The following is a 22,002-nucleotide window of genomic DNA, read 5'->3' on the forward strand; positions in this document are numbered from 1 at the left end:
GAGAAAGTGGGCTTGTGTGTGTGTGGTTGCGTGTGTTTGTGTGTGAGTGTGTGTGTGGTGAAATATGGTTCATAACTGCAAGGAAACATATAGAATTGGACATTATAAAATCTTTTTTTGCACTTTAACCTGACTGCCGGGTCAAATTGACCCGAACAGTATCGATGTAAAAAGTAGACCTAGGGTTTGGTACAAATGTGTAAAATGAATAAATTTTCAACTTATGTCTAGAGTGCACCTATTAAGACAAATAGAAAACGTTTCATGCAAAAAAAATGCTTCTATTTATTTTTTTTTAATTTGTAAATTTTAAAACGGGTCAATTTGACCCGGAACATAACAGGAGGGTTAAACATCATTTAAATTGGGACTCTATTAATTATTCAAAACATAACTGACCTAGAATTTTTTTATTTCCAGGCCATATTGACAGCCTGAATAATTTGTAATGGAATGGAAGCTGGGATAATAATAATAATAATTAATAAAAAACAGAAATTAGAAAAATTATTTTACTAAATCTAAACTGTTGGCATAATAAATTACATGTAAGCAATTATGAGTACATTCAACTGTTTATCAAATATATTTCAAACCTTGGTTGTGAATTTAAAAAGTATTTAAAGATTATCTTAACGTTTGACACAATGAACACTTGATATCAAAAGCCCTGATATTGCCATAATTCTAAATCTGATGTAGTTACTCAAAACTGGCTCTATTAACATTTTGTAGAGTCCAGGTGCCATAAGTAAAATTATTTCTGATTTATAAAAGCTTGACCTAAAATCTTCAAAAAGAAATACAAAACTGAAACTGCATTTTTGCTTTAAGTTATTAGGAATGGAATTATGGAGATAATGTCAGCAAAACAAAACACAGAGATAACAAAACGAAATATACAAACATTGAAAACATGCTTCTTAAAAACAGAACCATGTTCAGCTAACATTTGAACGAACGAGAACAATGAAGCATTTAAAAAAAAACTACAACATAAGTCACCTAAACATTTTTCCTGAATGATGAAGCTCGTATTTATAATAGTTTATTTAAGTCTGATAAGTCTCCAGCAGGAGGCACTAATCGTGCATAAGTAGAAACCAAAACAGCAGAAGAAGAGCTTACACTACAACCGACTGAAATGCGCATGTGCAAAACAACAATCCGTTGATTAACAGTTGGTTTAATTGTGGTGATCATTTGTTCTGTCCTCTACTATAGTACACTCTCGCTCGTATTATCATCTGCTAATCTTTTCCTATCCGCGCTGTTTGGGTATTATTAAGGAGGGTACACTAAATCCGCAGCTTGCCCGACGAACATTAGCGAAAGGCAGCTAACGTTAGCAAACAGACACAAGGCAAGATGGACGAGACTTCTGCTGCAGCAGAGATCGGAGAGGAGAGAGCTGAAAACGTGGCCGGTAACGTCGACAAAGACGATGAAAACAACGAGCATTCATCTGCCAAGGATGCCGCTGACAGTGAGTATCCGCCCATTAAACACCAGCACAAACCAGACCGATATGCTGGCCAACCATGCTGCGATGGTTACCTTTTCTGCACCAACTTTAACCTAATATCATAAACATACAAGCTTTAGACTAATATTCCAATTTAAATGTAAAAAAAATAGCACGAATTTGCCAACTTGCGTTATAGAATTACCGGGGCGACGAGTTTTGTTACATTAGTAATTGTTGTGATAGTCACCATGTGTGTAACACCAGACCAATGTTTTGTCAAGCCCTTTGTCCTAATTTACATTTTGCCTCTAAAAGCCTAAACGTTGTTGCTTATTAATGTTAGTTTTATTGATCGTTATTAGTCTAACCAGGCTTTCTGAAGGTCTACATTTTATTTAAGAAGCCGGGAGCTTTTTCGATCAGTATTATTAGTGCAAATCTATTGATTTGCTGTTGTGCTTTCCTCAGCTAATTAGCTATCAATGCTAAAATGCATACATATACCTGAATCGAAATGAATGTTTCTAAAAAGCATAAATGTGGTAAAGGTTAAGCTTGTCATAAAAAAAACTAATTTATAATATATTTAGCTATGTTTAGTACATTGCAGATAAAATGTAAGACACTGGCTTAATCTGAAGGCATTCAAAGAACTACCTTTTGTAGTAGATAAAATAAAGCTTAGTGAATTCATGTGGGTCAACTTAGAAATAAAACATTCTAATTTGGATCAAAAATAGATTCTCTTTAGTTAAATCCTGAAATGAATGTAACTAGTTCTCTAGCAGGATTTTTGAATTTTAAAGAGAGCGATGGACAACTAAACATTTGTTGTCACTATATCCACAGAATGTTTGTCAGAAATTTTCTCTTTGCACAATAATATCTGGTTGGGTTCTGTCACAATCCTCTTGCAGATTGTTTTATTGTATCTTAAGTTTTCCAAACAAGCAAACTGATTTAGATTCTGCTGAATGACATTCACTAGATAAGACTATGCTCCTGTCATTTCTCTCTAATCTATCACTATTGTCACACTCGTACAGCTTATCGTAATTATGATGACCTCTGGAGGTTGGTAGGAAGGGGCCCAACTTTGATCCCCGATTCCGTGTTGGGGCCTTTCAGCTGATAGCAAAGTGTAAAGTGTTGGTCATTGACGGGAAGTGATCTAAAATGGGCCAATTAATCAACGTCGGGGGGAAATAAACAGTATAAAGAGCAAATGCATCAAATTCTTTGATCTTTTTTCATGTGGTTGCTATATAAAATAACCTAAATGTGGTTTGAATTGTTAGTGTTGTCATAAGGTGGTTTATGTCACAATTTATATCATGGGTTTCATATGTGAGTCATGAACACAATGAACTTTTAGATTTGGTGTTCTGTAGAGATTTATTTAAGATAATTTAAACATGATTACACTCCTTGTTTTGATGGAATCACTCAAAATTAAGACTGAGTAAAAGGGAGCGATTGTGGTTTAAAATGTTGGCATTTAAACTCGCTTCATATAGTCACATGCATTATTAAGGTCCCTTTTTCTATTGTCTTTGTATTTTAAAAAGTAGTTGTTTAAAGCAGTAAAATGGTAAATAAAATGTTCTGTAGTTGAACACTGAAAGAAGTTCATTTCTGTTCTTTAAAACGAATGTGAATTTGCTGTAGTCTCGTTTTGTGTTTTTTTTTTTTTCCTGTAAACTTTAATGTGGTAAAAAATAATAATAAAAACATTATTTAAGCCTGTGTTTTGTTATATATTTTCTTTTAATTTCTTTTTTGGAAGCAGGAGTCTCTTTGACCTCCTATTTTCCCGTTTCTATTTCTAGGGGACGAACTTTTCTGCTGTCGGAATTGCGGAGAAGCTTTCAGCGAGGAGGCTGCGTACTTGGAGCATCGCCTTCAGCATCCTCCACAAAACACGCATTTAGACAGCCAGTCTGATGGTTTACTTGACTCTGAAAAGGACAATGAAGCACTTTATTTTTGCTCTTACTGTGCACTGTCATTTGTTGAGATGAGCGAACTGCACTTACACATGAAGGACCACGATCAAATCTCTCTGAAGGGGTCTGATATTAATCCTGGAGCAACAAAGCAGCACTCCTATGAATGTGCAGATTGTGGCAAATTGTACACAGTGATTGGACACTTCCTCAACCATCAGCGCTCACACAGACAGCCCTCCAAATCGGTTTTTCACGACTTGGAACATTTAAAAAAGAAATCGTTTCAGTGCGAGTCCTGCGGAAGAAATTACTCTCGTGCTTCGGCTCTCGATGCTCATCGCCGCTGCCATCAAGAGAAGCTGGTAAAGTCGAAAAACAGGAGCTCGGGAGAAACGGTTCAGCCGGCAGAGCCGCCAGCAGAAGTAAAGCCATGTGAAAACCCGACTGAAGAAGATCGTGATAAACTTTTTAAATGTTTGTGTGGCAAAGGTTTTTCTAGCATGATGCGGCTGAAAACACATCAGCGATTCAGCCGTAACACGCTTTGCTCTCCGGAGGAGATGAAGCAAAAACCAAAGAAGGGCTGTGGTGAGTTTTACTGCAGCGAGTGCAACAAGGCATTTAATGGCCACATCGCCCTCTTTAACCATCAGCGGTGGCACGCTAATCACTCTGATAACACTGCAAAAAGGTTCCCATGCGAGGAATGTGGGAAAGAGTTCATGACTCTGACGTTCTACTACAGACATCAGCGCACAGCACACAGCGATGAGACCCCATCAAAATCGTTCCAACATCAAGTCTGTCAGCTTCAAAAGAAGGCGTTTGAATGTAAAGATTGTGGGCTGAAATTTTCCAGGGCTTCTGCACTTCAGTCCCATCGGCTCCAGCACACCGATGTTTTCAGAGAAACGGAGAAGGCGCATTCAGAATCCACTCTGCCGTCTCAGCGGGGATCAGAAAGCGAACAGAAAGTCAGCGAGCACTTGGAGGCGTCAGTGGAAGGAACAGTGAAAGCAGAAACCATTCCTCCCACCGATGTGGGCGGAGGACAACAGATAAACGAAATGGATGAAGAGATGGAGAGCTATGAACCGGGCGACTTTAACGTGCAGGTGATCAGTGCAAGTGAATCTGAAGACGAGGGTCTCCAAGAGACTAATCCTGATCTGGAACTGCTGTGCGAGTCAGATCAGGATATAAGGGAGGATGCCGAAGTATACCCTGGAAGTCTGGTTTCAAAACCGGATGTGGACTTGAAAATAGTCCAGATTGACTTTGCGCAAAGCTTGCAGTGTCCGCCGATAGAGAATGAAGCCCAGCTTAAAACTGCAGAGGAGAGATTTGGTTGCCCCGAGTGTTATCGGTGGTTTAATAATCCCTCATCGCTGCGCGTCCACAGAATGTGGCACACCGTTCGTAGGAGAAGACATCAGAATCAAGGTCAGTCAGAGGAAGTTTACAATTGTAACACATTTCCTCGTGAAACACAAAGCAGTGGTTCATTGATTCAGGTCGAGACGAGCTTAGAAGAGACCGCTTTCACGTGCAGTGACTGTGATCAGGTTTTCACCCAGTTACCTGCTTTATTGTCGCATCAGTTACATCACCCTAAAAGAAAACAGTTCCAATGCCCACATTGCACATCATCCTATTTGCATGCAGCCAGCTTGTACAACCATTTGAAAACCTGCACAACACAAAAGAGGGAGACTATTTCCGTCAGTAAGAAAGAGTACAATCCAAAGAAAACCCTTCTGGGTCCAAAGATTTATCATTGTGAGCAGTGTGGGAAGGGTTTCTGGTCCTTGGGGGCATTCTCTCATCACAAGCAAAATCAGATGGAGTGCGTCGATTTGAGACTCAGGAAAGGCGTTTCAGGATCTTTGCACTCCAACGGACGCTCGCGCTCCACAATCAAGGTGGCGTGTCCCGTTTGTGGTAGGAAGTTCCGCCACAAAGGCATCATGGCGCTGCACATGCGCAAGCACGAAAACGGAGACCACAAGTGCGAGATCTGCGGCCGCTCCTTCCGCCTTTTTTCCAGCTTGCTGAGGCACGAGGTGGTGCACAGCGATCTGTTGCTCCCACCACCTGCCAAGTCCTTCCAGCATCAGCTGGAGCAGCTGAAGAAAAACACATACGCCTGCCCTGACTGCGGGAAGCTGTTCTCACGGGCCAAAGCTCTGCAGTTTCATATGAAGAGCCACGGCTACGAGACCGGCCACTCTCCATCGTCAACGGGAACTGCAGAGGCTCTGAAGGATCTGCAGTGTGTGACGTGCTTTGCTCATTTCACCAAGAAGTCCTCCTTAAGGGCTCACCAGAAGCTTTGCAGGAGTAGATGCAGTGAGGGAGGAGAGAAGATAGAGCAGTCTGAAAAGGATGCTAAAAAAACCGAGGGTATGGATGCCAACATGCCAGAAGTGTCCAAGCAAATAAACGAAGGGGGCAGTGATGCACAAAAGTTGGAACAGCACCTAAAAGGGGATGATTCAGGCTCAAATAAATGGAAGTATCAATGCAAGATTTGTAACAAAAGCTTTTCAACGGTTGGAGCCATGAACATTCATAAAAGAACTCACATTGAGTGCAACAAAGGAGTGGCAAAATCAAATTCACCTATCTCGCTAGTGTTCAAAATAACTAAAAAAGACGAGCAGAGTAAAGGACTGATTCACTGTTCAGACTGCGGAAGGCGTTTCACCACCAAGTCGGCGCTCGGCTCCCACAAACGGTGGCACAGAAATGAGAAGTGTTCGTCGTTCTCACTCGAAGATGCTCTCAGTACCGTTGGGCATAAGACGGAGGACGAAGGTTTTAAGTGTGAGAAATGTGGGAAATATTTCTTCAACCGTCACGTCCTCCAGCGCCACTCGATCTTTAATCCTCAGTGTCTGACTGGAACGGATCCAGAACCAAATGCAGATCTGGAGAGAAACGGCTCTGCAAAGCAGTTTTCATGTCCAGAGTGTGACCAGACATTTGGGGAAGTTTCACTTTTAGCTTCTCATTATGAAAAGGAGCATCGTATGTTTTTGGAGTCAGGAAAAACTCCAGGAACTCCAAATTTGTTAGCTCTCGCCTCAGAACAAACTGACGTCAGCCACGCTGGGACTGAATCCTTGTCATCTGTCTTGAAGACTAAAACTCATCAATGCCCCCTCTGTTCCATGACTTTTGAAAAAGCAAGAGGTCTTCGTGCTCATAAATGGCAGGCCCACTCAGAGGGCAAAAAGAGCAAAATGAACCTTCTGCTGAGAGAAAATGTTGAGCAAAGGTTCTTAAAAGATGAAGTTGAGCAGACCGAGCACCCTGTGATCAATTCTAAAGAAATGAAGGAAGTTAAATTGGACCCTGTTGGACCTGTCTTGTGTCTCGACTCTGGAAAAAAGTCCAGCTCTGCAGAGGCTCCGGATCCCCCCAACAGGGCTTGCTTGGAGGTGAAGCAGAAGACGGAAACCGCTGAAGCCACAGACGAGGTTCTCCTTCCGCCGAGCCGTCTTTCTGAACACACAGTGAAATACCTCTTCAAGTGCGATAAATGTGGCAAAGCTTTCCAAACCGAGGAGCAGTTGGAAACCCACAAGATCAAGGCGAAGAGCCGGCCCTACTGCTGCGCCCTGTGTTGCCACGGCTTCTGGACGGAGAGCCAGCTTCAGCAGCACCTTGCCTGGCACGATCAGGTGCGATGCCGCCTCCCTAGTGAGGTGCGCCTGTGGCTCAGCTCTGCTGTGACCTCAAAGCCTTTCAAACCCAACTCCCCCAATGACGGCAAAGGAAAGCTTCTCCCACCTCCTGCCGCGAGCGAACCCACTCACCCTCGACCCTGTCCGGCTCTTGACGTGCAAGCATTGCAGCAAAGCCTTCCATTCGCCGACAGCGCTACAGAAACACAAAGTGCAGTGCATCAACAGCGCGCTGTACCGCTGCTCCGTTTGCCCCTGGAGTTTTAGTCGCATAGGAGTTTTTTGATCATCAGCAGAAATGTATCTGGGGCCTCTACCGGAGACCCCGGCAGCCTTAATCTGCCTTGAATGTGAAACTCCTTCACCAGCATCTTGCATCGCATGTTTTTGCTTCGTGTTGCAGCTTTGTGACACTTTTGGCTCCCCTACTCAGGCTTTCCTTTACACTGGACCAGTATCACTGTAAATGTGGATGTGCAACTGCTTTCATAAGCTTCTTATGTCTAGATGAATGTCTAAACTTTGCTCAACCTTTTTGCATTTGTGTTTATAACTAAAGAGAACGATGGATATTATTACATTGCCAGAACTTATGCATTAACGTTTTAAAGATGCTTCATTAAAAAAAATGCACTCTAATTCAAAGGTCTATAAAATAGATTGAGACTTTATATGTAGACATTTCCTGCTGTTTTAAAATGCTGTGAAGGTTTAGTTAATGAAGTACTGCTGTACATATTTCCTATCAACTTGCATAATAGTGAAGTAGTTTGTCTATTAAAGCACATTCTTCAGTGTTCGATCTTTTTTCTTTATAGCTATGTATCTCTTTGTTGTGGATAGAATACTCCTGAATATGGTGTTTGTTTCTACTGAATTGTTGTAAAATAGAAAAGACTTGGTTAATATATTTCTTATTTTCATTTCTTTATGAACTGTGTTTCATTTGACCCTATAAATTTCCGTTTCAGAAACAGAAGAAAATAAAATTGTTTAAATCTTTCAGTTGTGTTGTTGATTCAGCCTCCATTTGTTCATCGAATTGAATAGTTTATGATGATTCTTTCTACTTTTATTTACCTAGAAATGTTTATTCATGGTTTCACGTTTGTCTGAAATCCCAAAAAAATAAATAAACATTACCTGAGTAAATTAATCTATTAAGGTATTTTTCATTTTATTTTTAAATTTGGGTATTTGCTCAAAAGATCAACTTCACTGATAAAACCCAAAGCCTGTGCTGGGAATCTGCTGCTTTTTGTGATTATAGTTTAACATCTTTGGGTATTTAGAGCTCAGATTGATCTCCAGTCCTCAACAATCCTTTTAAGATTTGTGCACCAAATTAGTTCTTTTCTGTAACGCTGAATTCATATTGGTTCATTGTTTTATCCCTTTATTCCAGCATTTTGTTTTCGGAAACAGCCACATTGAACCGGGGTTGCCCAATCTGTGGTCCAGGGGCCATTTTCTGCTCTTCCTATACGCATTTCAAGAATTGAATTCCAACAAATGTTTTTTCCACAGATTACTGAGAACGTCGATCACTATTAAAAGTGGCACTCCCTTTATATGGTTTTATACTTTTAGAGAGTCCAGTCCCATTTCCAAACAGAATTAAGTTTCTTAAATGACTTGAAACAATTTTCAGTCTTAGTCTTTAGGTGTATGAATAACGTTGGCTTGACTGTATGTGCTTCATTTAATTAGGCCATGTATTTTTCTTAACTCTGAACACCTTATTTAAGCATCATTGTATAAGAAAATAATTTTACCTTATTATAGTTTTACTTTGTTCTAAAATTTAAAAACACGGGTTTATGATTTTCTTTAAAAAATTTTCTGACCGTGTTTTAGGCATAAACAGCTTTTCAAATTGCTCATTTAAAAGCATCAGCAGAAATAAATTCAGATAAACCAGACAGGACAGTTTCTATGTGAAGTACTCATCTTTTTCTTTTCTTTTCTTTGCAGCCAAAGAGAATGACATAACATGTGAGGACTGTGGCCTGACGTTTACTGTCATGGACGCCTACGAGACTCACCTGCACCAGCACGCACTGGACGAGGAGGAAGCCCAGCTGAGAGACAATGAGACTCCCACAGAACATGTGCAAGACGAAGAAAACAAATGCGAAGGCCGGAGCGCCGGTGTGGATGGTTGGGATGGAAACGGTTCGGCAGAAACCCAACCTCCTCAGTTAACGCAAGGCAATCAGTTTTCTGTGAATCCCACCAGATACGCATGTACAGTTTGTGGGAAGAGTTACACCTACCTCGTGTCATTTCAAAAACACCAAAAAATGCATGAAAAACCGCGTGAAAAAGAAAAAGTCCAGAACCCCGTTGATCCAAACTTGCGTCTGTACGAGTGTCCAGACTGCGGGATGTCGTTCATCAGGCGAACGCGACTGGTCAGCCACCTGAGAGTTCACAGGTCCAAAAGGCGCAATAAATTGCCCAAATGTGATCAGTGCAACAAAGTCTTCATTTCTGTAAAGACGTGGACGGCTCACCTTGAGCTGCACAAAGAGAGGCGGTTCTGGTGTTTGAGCTGTGCTCAAGGCTTCCTGAATGAAGGGTTGCTGGACAAACACTTGCAGAATCATAGTCGGCGACAGCAGAACCACAAAGCTGACGACAGAAGCATCCACGACGCCAAGCCACCAGTGAGTCCTCCAAAATTGCAACGTAAACAAAAGCCTCATGTTTGCCTTCACTGTGGCAAGAGGTTCTGGCGTTCCAGACAACTCTTTAGACACACACAGAAGCATCTTAGATGTGAAGGCAGGGTCACCACCGAACCTCCAGGGAGCTCTGTGATGTATCGAGAGACGGGAGACATTAAAACAGAAACGTCTATAAGTGAAGGAGAAAAGCTGGAGGTGGATGCGAGCATGAAAGAGTTGCAGGTGAAGGAGGAAGGCGTGCAAGATGAGGAGCAGAGTCCACATGCGGCGGCCGAGGACGGGGATCAGGAAGACTCTGAGGATTCAGACTGTGGAGAGCCTGGTCATCACTATGAGCTTTCAGAACCCCGCCTCTCGGACGACCAGCCGAGCTCAGAAGCTGCACAGTCACCAACTGGAGGAGAGATGGAGAAAGCAGAGACAAAATTTCACAGAGAGCATAAGTATTGGGAATGGGAGTGCATTGAATGCGACATGGGCTTTGATGAAATGGCAAAGCTGCACTCGCATTATGTAAAACATGCAACAGGGGAGTTACCCATACCAAAGGAAGAAATTGAGGTTTAAAACCTTTCAAAAGGTCTATTTTTTTTTGTCTTTGTATTACTATAGGATTTCAGCTTTTTAATAAAATGTTTGTGTTTTTTTAACCATGCTTCTGAGTGTTTGAAATTTAAATGTTTGTTAGATGACATGCAGAAATAATGGGAAAAGGTGGAAGCTGGAAGCAAAATAATACATGCTTGTACTTTGTAAAACCAAAATAAAAATAAGTCCATCCAAACTGAGCTGAACAGTCACTTTGCTTTAACTTTAGATTTTGTCAGAACATCCACAAAGCTGTGTATGAATTGATTTAATAAGTAACAAGCAAGACTATAAATTACACATAGTCAATACTCTGTAAATAATACATTTTCAACTGCAAACCTTTTTAAGAGTACTGTAAGTTTTGCAAAGTGTTTTTGTAAAGCAGATAAAAAATAATCTCAAAGTGTTCAGTGTTGTATGTTAAATCATTTTTCCATTAAGATGAAAAAATGAATTATTTACAAGAGTTCATTTGTATTTGCAAAATAAACAACATATCCCATGATTCCCGCGTGCGCGTCTCTTGTCCGACGTAACGTCGCGCGCTCTGCATCTGCTCCGTGGTGGCTTTGTGAGAACCGACGCAGAGATGTTTGGGCTGCCGAGGCGGGCCAGGTAACGTATATCTGCATCCTGCTCACTCATTACAGGCCGAGCATGTGTTTATGAAACAGGAAGAAGAGCTCAACGAGTGTATGTTTATCTTCTATGGCCCCGTAACAGACGGGAGAGGCGGAGATTTACGTCCTGATTTTGTCCCAAATATGTGAATGAGGCTAACCGGGCTATTGTTACCTCTGAATCGGATGCGTTTGCAACGAGTTTATTCATGAAGGCTCTTAGCATGCTAAAACTGTTATAGCAAAAACAAAAAACAGATTTTAAAGTCTTTACGTTTTACCAGCGTCCACCAGCTGCCCTACATATCTACCAGTACCCTATTGTTATTCAAATGGTTTAAGCCCAGTATCCCAGCTGTCTCCCAGTGGATAAAGCAGCCCCATGATTTTTAATCAGAGTGTAACTATTGCTATGCATACATGCTAATGCATTTTGTACCTTTATGTAGTTAGGAAAAAAGGAAGTGATTTCACTGTTGCATGTGAGACACTGAAGCAGAGAGCCATGCAGAGATCACCAGAGGATCACACTGAATCCAGCCTAGTGGTCATGTCTGATGCAGAGCAGCAACAGGACGCAGAGGCTCAACCGACCCAAAGCAAACCAGGTGGTCAAGAGGGGAAGGACAAACCAGATGCCCCTGCTCAGACCACCACCACACCTACAAGTATGAGCTTAACTCCTCCACTGGATAAGGAGCCTGGTGTCCAGTCACAGGCAGAGTCCAGGGAAAATGCTGGAAAGACGAATACAAGCCCTACTGCAAAGCCCTTTGCCCCACCAGGACTGGCTGCTGAGAGTGATGGGCAGGGAGTAAAAAAACAAGGCAAAGGTTCTAGCAATGGGAGGAGATATGTTTCTTCCATGGATCCCCTGAAGATGGACATGTCACAGTCAGAGGTCATGCCTCTCCCATGTGAGTACTTCACTTACTTATTTACTACACACGTGTGGGCACTTAAACTTTCAAAGCTTTGTTGAATCCAGCGTTGATGCAGGTTTTGATTCAGTCTGAGTTCCACTTAATATCAGTTCGTCAATTAAAGAATTATAAACAGTAGTAGCTCAAAAACGACTCAGTTTTACCTGCACATTTTTAGAATACAAAGTGTTTTCTTATTTCTCTTCAGAAGTCTTTCTACATTCTTTGGAACAGGACTTTATGTAATGCATTTCTGAACATGATTTGCTGAAATGAAATTATATTCTTACAAGAGCTGCATGTCAAAACAGACAACCCTAATTAAAGAACTTTTATAAAACTTTTAAGTAATACTGTTTGTAAACAAAGAATAAAGACAGTTAAAGCCATGCCTTCAGTTTACATTGTAACCTGTTTAAAAACTTCTATTCAGAATCAATAAAATATATACTTTTATATTTTTTGTTAGATACTGTCACAAAACTTTAATAAGTGATCAAAGTTCTACCTGTTTTTTGTAGTTAGAATAATCATCAGTAAATCGACATACTAAATAGTCCTTAAATCAGAGTCATGATGTTCATCAACAGCTACACAGAATATTTTGTCATGAAACAAAATTTTATATTTTTTTTGTATTAAGTTACTTAACCACATTAACAGATTATTTAGGTGATAAAAAAACCCTGTTCATGTTCAGGTGAATAGTGTATTGTTCGCCATTTGCTAAAAGAAGGAAAACAGTAGATAAAAAATTATATTTTGTGAATTTTTATGGTTTTGTAATTCTTAAACTTTTTTTGTTCTCCTAATGGATACCTGGATTTTCTCCAGTTACTCCAACTTCTTCCCTCAGCCCAAAAAGATGACCTTTAGGTTTATTCAGGGGTTCTTTTTTTCAGATTGTTTTTCCCCACTTTTACTAGATATTCAATAATTATTACAATCACTTAGCATAAATACTACCTCATAGCTTCTGATTGTAGTTGGCCATGAGTTCTCAGGGATTTTTGCAGCAGCATCCTTTCCAGTCGGCCCACAGGATGGTTCTTATTGTCTTTTTCTTGTCAGAAACATGTCCATTTCACACTTGCTACGCCAGCTTTAGGAGCAAAGCAGTTTGATAAATTTAACTGGCAGTGAATTAGTAAGGTGAGCATGGTAAAAAACAAACAAACAAACAAAAACATTCAAATAACATATTTTATAATAATGATTGCAAACCATGATACAGTTTATAATTTAACAATTATGATTAAAAATTTATGCTTTAAAACATTTATTAGATTTATGTATTTAATTTTTCTAATCTTCTGAAACTACCTCTAACGCCCCCTAGTGGGCCCCATTTTGAAAAACACTGAATTAGTTGGTGTCTTTATTTGCCCTATGGCAACCTGCCCAGGGTATATTCTGCCTCTCCCTTTATAGGCAAGAGAATTGAAAAGGCTAAAAATACTGACACATGTTAAACTTCTGAATCTCCTCTGTTATTTTTCTGCAGCATCTCAGCTCTCTCTGCATTGCATAGAGTGCCATATAATCTTCAGCGACCTCAAAGGCAAAGAACGTCACATGAAGCACAGTCACCCTGCCGAGTACGAGCAGTGCATCCTGAGGAATTCGCTTTTTGCCTGTTATGTTTGCGACCGCCACTTCACAAACTCAACTGAGCTCATGGCCCACCAGAAGGCCCACCCAGACAAGAAACCCTTCAAGTGTCCGATCTGCAGTCAGTCCTTTAAGAAGTCATCAGAGCTAACGGCCCATAAAAAGATTCATTTTGGTCAGGACGGGTATGCCTGCAAGGACTGTGGCAAGTCTTGCAAGACGCTGACATTGTTAAAGTATCATCAGCGCAAGCACTCAGGAGAGAAGCCTTATGTTTGCAAGGATTGTGGAAAGAGGTTCCCCTTATCGAAAGCTCTGCAAAAGCACGTTGACTCACATTCCTTAGATGGAGCTGAAGGGGTTGAAGTGGATACAGTGTCGACTGCAGCAACGACAACATACAAAGCTGATGGTAGGAAGCCTCTTTTTGACTCAAACATATTTTTATTACACATTTTAAAGGTTAAATAGATAGATGGATGAATTGTAATTTTCTGACTTATTAATTAAATGCCTCCTAATTTTTGTCCACCTTTAGGTGCTTCTCCCAGGGTTTACATTTGTTCTGTGTGCAAGGCCACTTTCAAGAGTTTCAGAACACGGCAGCAGCATCTGATAAAGCACAAATGTGATGCAATCACTAACCCATTTCGACCTGGGCTACAAAATATCCCTCTTATAAGTCCAATATCTATTTCCCAACCAGCGCTATTGCAAGTGGAACCCAACGGACCTCTGCAAAAAGTCGACGCCAATATAGACACTGAGCAGATTCGGAAACTTATTGAATCGTTGGGAAATGTGCAGAAAGTGAATCAAGTTGTTATACTGGGGCAGGTGCCACCAAATGCCCCACCACTGCGGGTACAGCAGGTGTCAGAACCAGCAGCAATGGTTAATTTGAATCAGGGCCCACCACAGATAGATTTTATTGGACTGAAACCGGCAGGATCTAAGACACTTCAACTGGACACTTTTGTCAGCCCAATGGATCAAACAATTATACTGGAGCCTATTACTCCAGAAGGACAACTGGAAACCCCCTCCTTCTCAGAGCTGGGCTCCCATGTAGCTGCAGAAGAACACGTGGAGTTGACACTCATTCCGGCTGAACAAACTGAAAGACTTGAAGAAGAAGCAATGCATCAAAACCTTCAACAGCCTGAAATGAGTCCAATGAACTATGACCCCAGTGTTTGTCAGAATGAGGTAGCTGATCTCAAGGAAAACCTTGAACAAACGTTCATTTTAGAACTTACCCCTGCTTTAATGCCAGCTGCGGAGCTCGAACAGTCTCAAAATGAACCACAAAATGAGGTTATTTCCTCTTCTTTGGTTCAAAGGACCGAGCAGGAAACTCCTGATCTGGCTCCAAGTGACACTGTAGAAGATGCAAAAGAGACCAAGATACCAGTCCCACCACTCACACCCACAGTTGAGTTGGAACTTGCATCAACACACCCAGAGGAACAGGACCTGTCTTCTTGCCCTTCTGCTCCACCAGAAACACTCATACAAGCTCCAAGTGAATCTGAAGCAAAGGAAAATACAGATTCAGATACAGAAAAAGTAGGTCTAGATCAGATGCCTGCTATTAATGAAAAGACGAAAGAAAGGGACGAACAGGATTTTTGTAAAAAATGTCCAGAAAAAGAAAAGAGCAGCTTGTCTACAGACCTTCAAGTAGAAGCTCCGTCAAAATTAGAGACCAAAGAGGACCAGCAGAAATCAGAGTTACCTGTGAGCGTCATGTCAGCCCAAGAGTTAGTGAAGGTGCGGAAAAGAAAACCTGCTAGGACCTTTTTCTTTCAAGGATATATGCATGACCTGGTTGGATCCATATACAGGGATGATTTTCAGATTGATACCAAGCCTGCGAAGCGCCAGCGGACTAAAAAATCTTGTCTTGTTGTCAAATTTGGTCCTCAAGGCAAGGACAAGAAATCCAAAAAACAGAAGAACCCGGAACAAGAACAACCGCCGATACAGGACAATTTGATAAAAAGTAAAACATCTCCTAAAAAACTTCCAGAGAAAGTACAGAAAGTACAAACACCAAAGAAGACTGGAAAGGGGAAAAAGGATAAGACTCAGAATATGTCATCAGGAAGTGACACAAAATCGCCTTCAACTCATACACCACAGGTGAAACAAGTCAAAGACGATGCCAAGAAGAACAAAATGAAAAAACAGAAAGAAACCAAGGAAGATGTAGTGCATATCAGTAACCAGAAACCTGTAGCTATGCTTAAAAAAAAAAAAGCAGCAAAAATAATACAAAAAGATCAATCTAAGAATCTAAAGGAAGTGAAGGGAAAGAAAAACTTAAAAGCACAAAAAGTCAAAAATGCAGAAGCCACTGATTCAAACATCAATCAAGACTCTCTTCTTTTACTGAAAGGTCACAAGCAGCCTCAGCTAAAAGTGTACAAGTTAGACACTTTAAAGGCTTCAGGCCCGACTCAGGAGGATTCACCTCATGATTCGCAGTCCACAGATATTTCCAAAGCAGGTGGGAAGAAAAAAGGTGCAAGAACCCAGAAAAACCAGAAGGGTTTGTCCCTGTTGTCGTCACTACAAGCTACACGTCAGCAACCGCAAATAGTACCCACCAAGCCAAAGACCACCAGAAAGCGTAAAGCATCTTTGAATGTTGAAACTGAAGGTGTGATTACTTCAAAGCGTGCCTTAGAATGTAAGGACTGTGGGGAGAAATTCAGCGAAGTTGCTTCACTTCAAAAGCACAAGACAACAGCACACATCATCGAGAGTCCTGGCCTCACCTACACCAATGGAAACATCTTTGAGGGTGTCTCTGGATTTGATCTTTACCGGCTTCCCAAAGAGCATGGTGGGGTGGTTAGGGTAATTAATGCTCCCACAGACTGGGATACTGAGACTGAAATGGGAGAGATGACGTTGGAAGACCGTGATCGAGGTGTCTCCTTTCCAGCTTTAATTCCATCTCCTTCCCTACAAATCCCACCTCAGGATGTTGAAATAGGTATCCATGAAGACACCGTTGAAAGTAAAACTGGGATAGAAGATCACTTCTGTACCTCTTCTGAACTTCAATCTTCATCTGATGAACCCAATAATACAGAGACTCAGTCGAATGTGATAACTGAAGCCTCTTTCCCTACCTCAACTGAGCCTAAAGGTTCTAACACTGAAGAACCAGTGGCACCAGAAGAAGATACGCAAGAAGATCCCAGGAAGAACCTCAACTTCCAAGCTAAAGTCCAAGGAATAGCAGATGAGGATATCAAGGAGGATGTACTTCTAGAGGTAGATTTGGTCACTGTTGGAGAGCAGGAGGAGCTAGACGATGCTGATCCCCAAAATGAATCCAACAGAGTCTACCAGTCAAAGAGTGAGATCACTGGCAAAAATCACAAGCAAGTTGGTAATGAGACAAGAGAATTCAGTCTAACCTGTCAGACTGTGTCTTGTTCTACGCATCGGCCAGAGGTCAAAGAAGAGGAGGAGGAAACACTGGTTCAGAGGAGAAAAGAGGCAGTGAAAGAAGTTGCTGTGACAGGTCAGAGCAGAAGAGGAGAACTTCTCAAAAGCAATTTGATCTCAAGGACAAGTTCAGGATTGGAGCAAGAGCACGAAGCAGATGAATGCTGGATAGTTTATGAAAAACAACTACTTCCCTCTGGTTTGGAAACAGCTGACCAAGAGATTAGCACAAAGACACAACCCAGTCCTGGGATGAAGACCATCAAAGATACTCCACCTGCGGCATCTTTGCCTTCTGTTCATGCAACAGTTGAAGAATCCTCTGAAGAAGCTGCTGCGTTGGAGCTGAGGTCCCTTACCACTGGTGTTGACGAGGTTATGAATCAAAGACGGTTGCAGGGAGAAGAGGAAAGGGAGAGTGACCAGTCTCCTGGCATCATCCTGGAAAGGGTCATTTCCTCTAAGCAAGGACCAACAACTGACAGGGAGATGAGCTTGGCAACAGGAAGAAGCAGTCAATCACAGGTGACTTTTGTTTTTTGTACCCTTAGAAAAAAAAAGATTGAACCTTAATTGGGATTATAAAGCAACATTTGTTTTTGTACCAGGCTACGGGTAGGATTGCTGAGAACGAGGTTCAAGTTCCTGAAGGCCATGAGATCAAAGTTGAAGAGAACAGCTCAGACACTATGTTAGTTGGACTCACCTGTCAAAACAGACAGAGTACCACAGGTGTGCAGCCAAAGCACCATCAAGACATAAGAAGCATCCTGGTGAAAGAGGAAAGCAACTCTGTGGTGAACGATACCCTGAGCCTGCAAGGCAGTAGACACATGCAATGGAATGTCGAACCAATAAACGGTGAAAACACAGACATCCCATGTAAGTACCAAAGAGTCAGCATTATCTTTCATAAGATAAACCACAGAATGAGAAGCCAAAGAGTGTCTTTTTTTTTTTTTTTAGAAATCTGGGAGCATGAAATTTAAAAAAAAATTACATATTCAAAATATTTTTTGTTGGATATACTCAATCCCTTTAGATTTAAGATATTTACAAATTAAATATTTTGATATTGACAGCTAAAACCTATTTAATCTGATCAACTTTAATAGATGTTTATCTATTTATTTATTACTGCTTAATCAGTTCAAAGCCAAACACTTATACTATCTTATTTCTATTGACTTGCAGACCTCTAGGTTGAGCCTTCTGTGCAAAGCAAGATCACTTAACTTGGCACCTTCCTAACTCAGATATGAGCGTTACCAGGCTCTTCACTTCTAAGAAAAACATAACGGAATAAAAAACAGACATAGAGAAAGATTCGTCTAGTTTACAATTAAACTGTGGTGAAGGTAACAAGGATTAGTGAGCACAGTAGTGAGCAGTGGAACGATAATATTTTTGGATTTTCATTTTCAGTAACAGAGGATGGGGATTCAACAAAGGACGTTAGTGTCACTCCGGACTTCAATTCCAACCAGTGCGTCTTTTACCCGGTAAAGGAGGAGGAGAGGGAGGTCTTACTGGGGGCCACTCAAACCATTACAGAAAGCTCAACCCCTGAAGGGTCTGCCAATGCAAATCCGTCAGACTATCAGAGTGCAGATTGTAATGCACGTGAGTATCTGTCTTAGCTCTCTTCACATTAATCTTTTTACATAATATTTTATTTTAATCTTAAACCTGATTAAATAGGTGAAAGAAGATCGTCACCACCGAGCTATCAAGAGTCGGTAGTCCCAGGTCTCCCATCAGAACCAAGTGTCGGTGACTTAACAGATGGACACGGTTTGTTAAGCATTAGTTTGAGTTGATTGTTCATTTAATTAGAATGTTTTAACTTAATATACTCTTTGATCTTTCAGCTGCTTCAGATTCTGAATTGCAGAATTCTTTAGCTCTCCGAGACTTTCTCCTCCAGAGTTCTGATGACGAAGACACGAGTGGTTTTGAATTATCTGAGCCTCAACTGGACAAGGAAGCAGAAATTTTGGCTTACTTCAACAAGAACCAAACAAGCGGCAAACAGCTGCCTCATCAGTCCTATTCAAAGTACAGTAGCACTTTTTTATTTATTTTAAGCTAGAGCACAATCAGGATTTCTCCTGAATATTGTAGTTTTGGCTTGTTGTTTATATCTGCCAGGAACAGGTTTTATATAACAGACAGAAGAATAATCACCTATTCTTTTTTTCTCTTTTTCTTTCCAGGATTTTGCCAAATTCAGCAAGTCATCTTCAAGCACCACATGATGACAACAGGACAGAAAAGCCTATAGATTACTTCTCTGAATATTTTAGTTGGGATACATGGGTAGAAATTGCAAGTTGTACAAATAAACTTTCCAAGATGCCAAATCCTGTGACATGCAGAGAGGTTGCACGCTTCGTTGGGATCCACATTGCAATGGGAACCTTAAAGGTCTGTATATTTTCATAACTTTCTCAATGACTGGAGGAGCTGTCCAGTATTGTACAATAAAGAATTATGTTTAATTGCTCTGTTGTTACCTTTCAGTTTCCCAGTGCGAGGCTCTACTGGGAAGATCTGACGAAGGTCTCGTTGATAGCTGAAGCCATGCCACTGAACCGATTCCTCGACCTGTCTCGTATATTGAAACTTTGTTCTTTAAACGAACCAAAAGAAAATGTTACAGTTCGTCAGCTGGGTGATACGCCCCGAAGCAGTCAAAGTTTAGTTTCTGGTCATGGTGACAGTCGGAGCTCAGCAGAGCCAAACAGTTCACAGACAGATGATGATCCGCTGTGGAAGGTTCGTCCATTATTGTATCGCTTCAACGAAGGATGCCGGTCGCTGAAACAGCCAGGGGATTACGCCATAGACCAATACCCAGTAGCTCTGACTGGAAAGATTCACAACAATAGGCCCTCTCTCCAGTGCACTACATTGATTGGGCTTAATGGTTTAATCACACACTTGGATCTTGAACTAGCTCCTGCTGAAAACCAAGACACAGTCGAAAAGATGGTCCCCAAAGGGAGTACGTTGTTCCTCTGTAAACAGGAACTCTCCACCCCTGCCATGCTGGAGCGCCTTTTAGCTGCTGGGATCCATGGAGCCGGCAGGGTGGAAGGAGCGCGGGGACATATTGGGGATGAGTTTGTGAGCTCTGATGGGAAGTTGATGCTGCGCAGAACACACTGTGGCTTCATGCTTTCTACTGCAGGCAATGGCCAGAGGAACATGGTCTCACTCATAGACAGCTTTGAAAAGGCCCAGACGTCGGCTCGTCTCAGCAGAGATTTGCTAAATCTGTACTCTACTCCACTCACGGTCTCTTTGCCAACCTGTTGGCCTCAAGCGGTCCTGTGGCACCTCACAGATGCGGCCCTGGTGAACTCCTGGCTCCAGTACCGGCAGGATTACAGATCGGCATCTGCCCCAATGACGTTCATGGCCTTCAGACTGGAGGTGTCTAAGGCTTTGATTCTCTCCAGCGGGTTGGACACCCAGGACTCAATTCCCCCACAGCCTCCTGAGGAGGACACTCACCATGCAACAAGTGAAACGCCCAGTCCGGGTCTACTGGAGGAGAGTCCTCTGCCGGACTTAACCACCCGGTACGATGGTACTGGCCACTGGCCGGAGCAGCTTGTAGAGGGGGAAGGAGGAAGGTGTCGCTTTGGGGACTGCCAGAGAACATCACGAGTGCTGTGCCTTAAGTGCTGCGTCTTTCTTTGCATCTCTCGCAACCACAACTGCTTTCTGAATTTTCATAATCAAGAGGGTTTGGGAGAGGAGCAGTAATATTGTCCTCACCCTGTGTTTTAAAATAATTGCTTTCTGATTTAGAATGTAAATGTTTTTATGAAGTATGTGAAAACTGCTCCCCTGCTCTTACATTTTTTTAGATTATGACTTTTACTGGCAGTGCCATGACTTTGTTGTACTGATGCAATGCAGTTGAAACAACTACTTTGTCGGGGCTTGTTAACTCACTGGACAGATGTAAATAGAATTTTTCCTGTAGATGGAATTTCACAAAACAGAAATTAACCAATCACTGTGTTGCAAAATACTGTTACCAGGAATGTTTTATTGTTTTTTTCATATATTTTTACACGTTTTAGTTTTAAGTCCATGATAAAGTTTTCCATTGAATAAATTTCTGTTATTTATTCCAAATAATAAAACAGTGGCGTGAAAAGGTCTGTCCTTTTTTATATAACAGTAAACCAATACACTTCAACAAGCAGCCAGTACAGGAGCATCTCATAGACTATCTTAAAGAAATTATAGAAAACAATTGAAATAATTATACATAAATTACCACTCCATGAATGGGCTTTGCTTCTTGAGGCTGGGTTTACGCCAATTGCCTCTGCTACTTTTCTAACCAGTTTTTCCTTCCACTTAACTTTCCAGTAATTTTCCTGAACAACTTTTTTTTTGCAGTAAGCCAACAACATGTCACTCAGAGTAATTAAGCTGTATAAGTAGTTTTACTTTTGAATTGAACTAAAAATTAAGTTTTGTATTTTATTGACATGTCCCTGTAGGTATTGTCATAAAACTGAAAAAGCTTTATGTAATTCAACAATCATTATTAGTACGGTAGTTTTCTAACTAAATGTATCTCATTTTAAGAAATGTTCATCTCACAGATATACTAGTTTTACAATATTAATAGAGAAGTTATGCAAAACATTAAGTTGTAATAGTTCGTAATATTTATTAGCTACATTAAGTTACCCCAATCATACATGAAGGTGCCCTGCTTAACTTGAATTCCATTGAGTGAAAGCCTTCAAATTTCCTTCAAAATGCTATGTAAGTATATCTTCTCAATATTTATGAAATATGTTAATTTAGTCACATTAGGTTCTAACTTATTCTTTTTCATAAATTAATTGGACTTTCATTACACTTCATATTAATGTGTGTTGCTTTAGTATCAAACTGATAAATGTCCAAATATGTGAAAGGAAGAAAAAACATGATTTCACTTTGACAGCATATCTTACCAGAA

At 41.0% G+C, this 22,002-nt stretch overlaps 2 protein-coding genes across 5 annotated transcripts; both read left to right on the plus strand.

Moving 5' to 3' along the window:
• The first annotated feature begins 1,127 nt into the window (after positions 1 to 1,127).
• LOC116717172 (zinc finger protein 91) lies at positions 1,128 to 10,584 on the plus strand. Of its 2 annotated transcripts, XM_032558337.1 has the most exons (3): positions 1,128 to 1,486; positions 3,298 to 4,860; positions 9,081 to 10,584. In XM_032558337.1, exons 1-3 carry the CDS (start codon positions 1,369 to 1,371, stop codon positions 10,361 to 10,363), a joined length of 2,964 nt encoding a protein of 987 aa, XP_032414228.1. In that variant the 5' UTR covers positions 1,128 to 1,368; the 3' UTR covers positions 10,364 to 10,584. The 2 variants fall into 2 exon arrangements, with proteins under 2 accessions (XP_032414228.1, XP_032414227.1); XM_032558336.1 differs by lacking the exon at positions 9,081 to 10,584 and having other exon boundaries at positions 3,298 to 8,262.
• A 324-nt stretch (positions 10,585 to 10,908) lies between these two features.
• On the plus strand, positions 10,909 to 21,184 carry znf576.1 (zinc finger protein 576, tandem duplicate 1). Of its 3 annotated transcripts, XM_032558334.1 has the most exons (11): positions 10,909 to 11,002; positions 11,457 to 11,924; positions 13,435 to 13,953; positions 14,080 to 17,531; positions 17,615 to 17,888; positions 18,432 to 18,629; positions 18,708 to 18,800; positions 18,878 to 19,064; positions 19,223 to 19,433; positions 19,530 to 20,795; positions 20,833 to 21,184. In XM_032558334.1, the coding sequence occupies exons 2-10, from the start codon at positions 11,513 to 11,515 to the stop codon at positions 20,778 to 20,780; spliced, it is 6,597 nt and encodes a 2,198-aa protein (XP_032414225.1). In that variant the 5' UTR covers positions 10,909 to 11,002; positions 11,457 to 11,512; the 3' UTR covers positions 20,781 to 20,795; positions 20,833 to 21,184. The 3 variants fall into 3 exon arrangements, with proteins under 3 accessions (XP_032414225.1, XP_032414224.1, XP_032414226.1); XM_032558333.1 differs by having other exon boundaries at positions 19,530 to 21,184; XM_032558335.1 differs by having other exon boundaries at positions 10,961 to 11,924; positions 19,530 to 21,184.
• The last annotated feature ends 818 nt before the right edge of the window (positions 21,185 to 22,002 follow it).

Source organism: Xiphophorus hellerii, chromosome 3 (genome assembly GCF_003331165.1).
Source record: "Xiphophorus hellerii strain 12219 chromosome 3, Xiphophorus_hellerii-4.1, whole genome shotgun sequence".
Taxonomy (NCBI): Eukaryota; Metazoa; Chordata; class Actinopteri; order Cyprinodontiformes; family Poeciliidae; genus Xiphophorus; species Xiphophorus hellerii.

Excerpts from the sequence above, each read along its gene's own strand:
- LOC116717172 (XM_032558336.1), top strand. The coding sequence starts at position 1,369 with ATGGACGAGACTTCTGCTGCAGCAGAGATCGGAGAGGAGAGAGCTGAA. Across the intron at positions 1,487-3,297 it reads TGCCAAGGATGCCGCTGACA|GGGACGAACTTTTCTGCTGT; the intron begins GTGAGTATCCGC and ends TTCTATTTCTAG.
- znf576.1 (XM_032558333.1), top strand. The coding sequence starts at position 11,513 with ATGCAGAGATCACCAGAGGATCACACTGAATCCAGCCTAGTGGTCATG. Across the intron at positions 11,925-13,434 it reads AGAGGTCATGCCTCTCCCAT|CATCTCAGCTCTCTCTGCAT; the intron begins GTGAGTACTTCA and ends ATTTTTCTGCAG. Across the intron at positions 17,889-18,431 it reads TGAAAACACAGACATCCCAT|TAACAGAGGATGGGGATTCA; the intron begins GTAAGTACCAAA and ends TTTCATTTTCAG.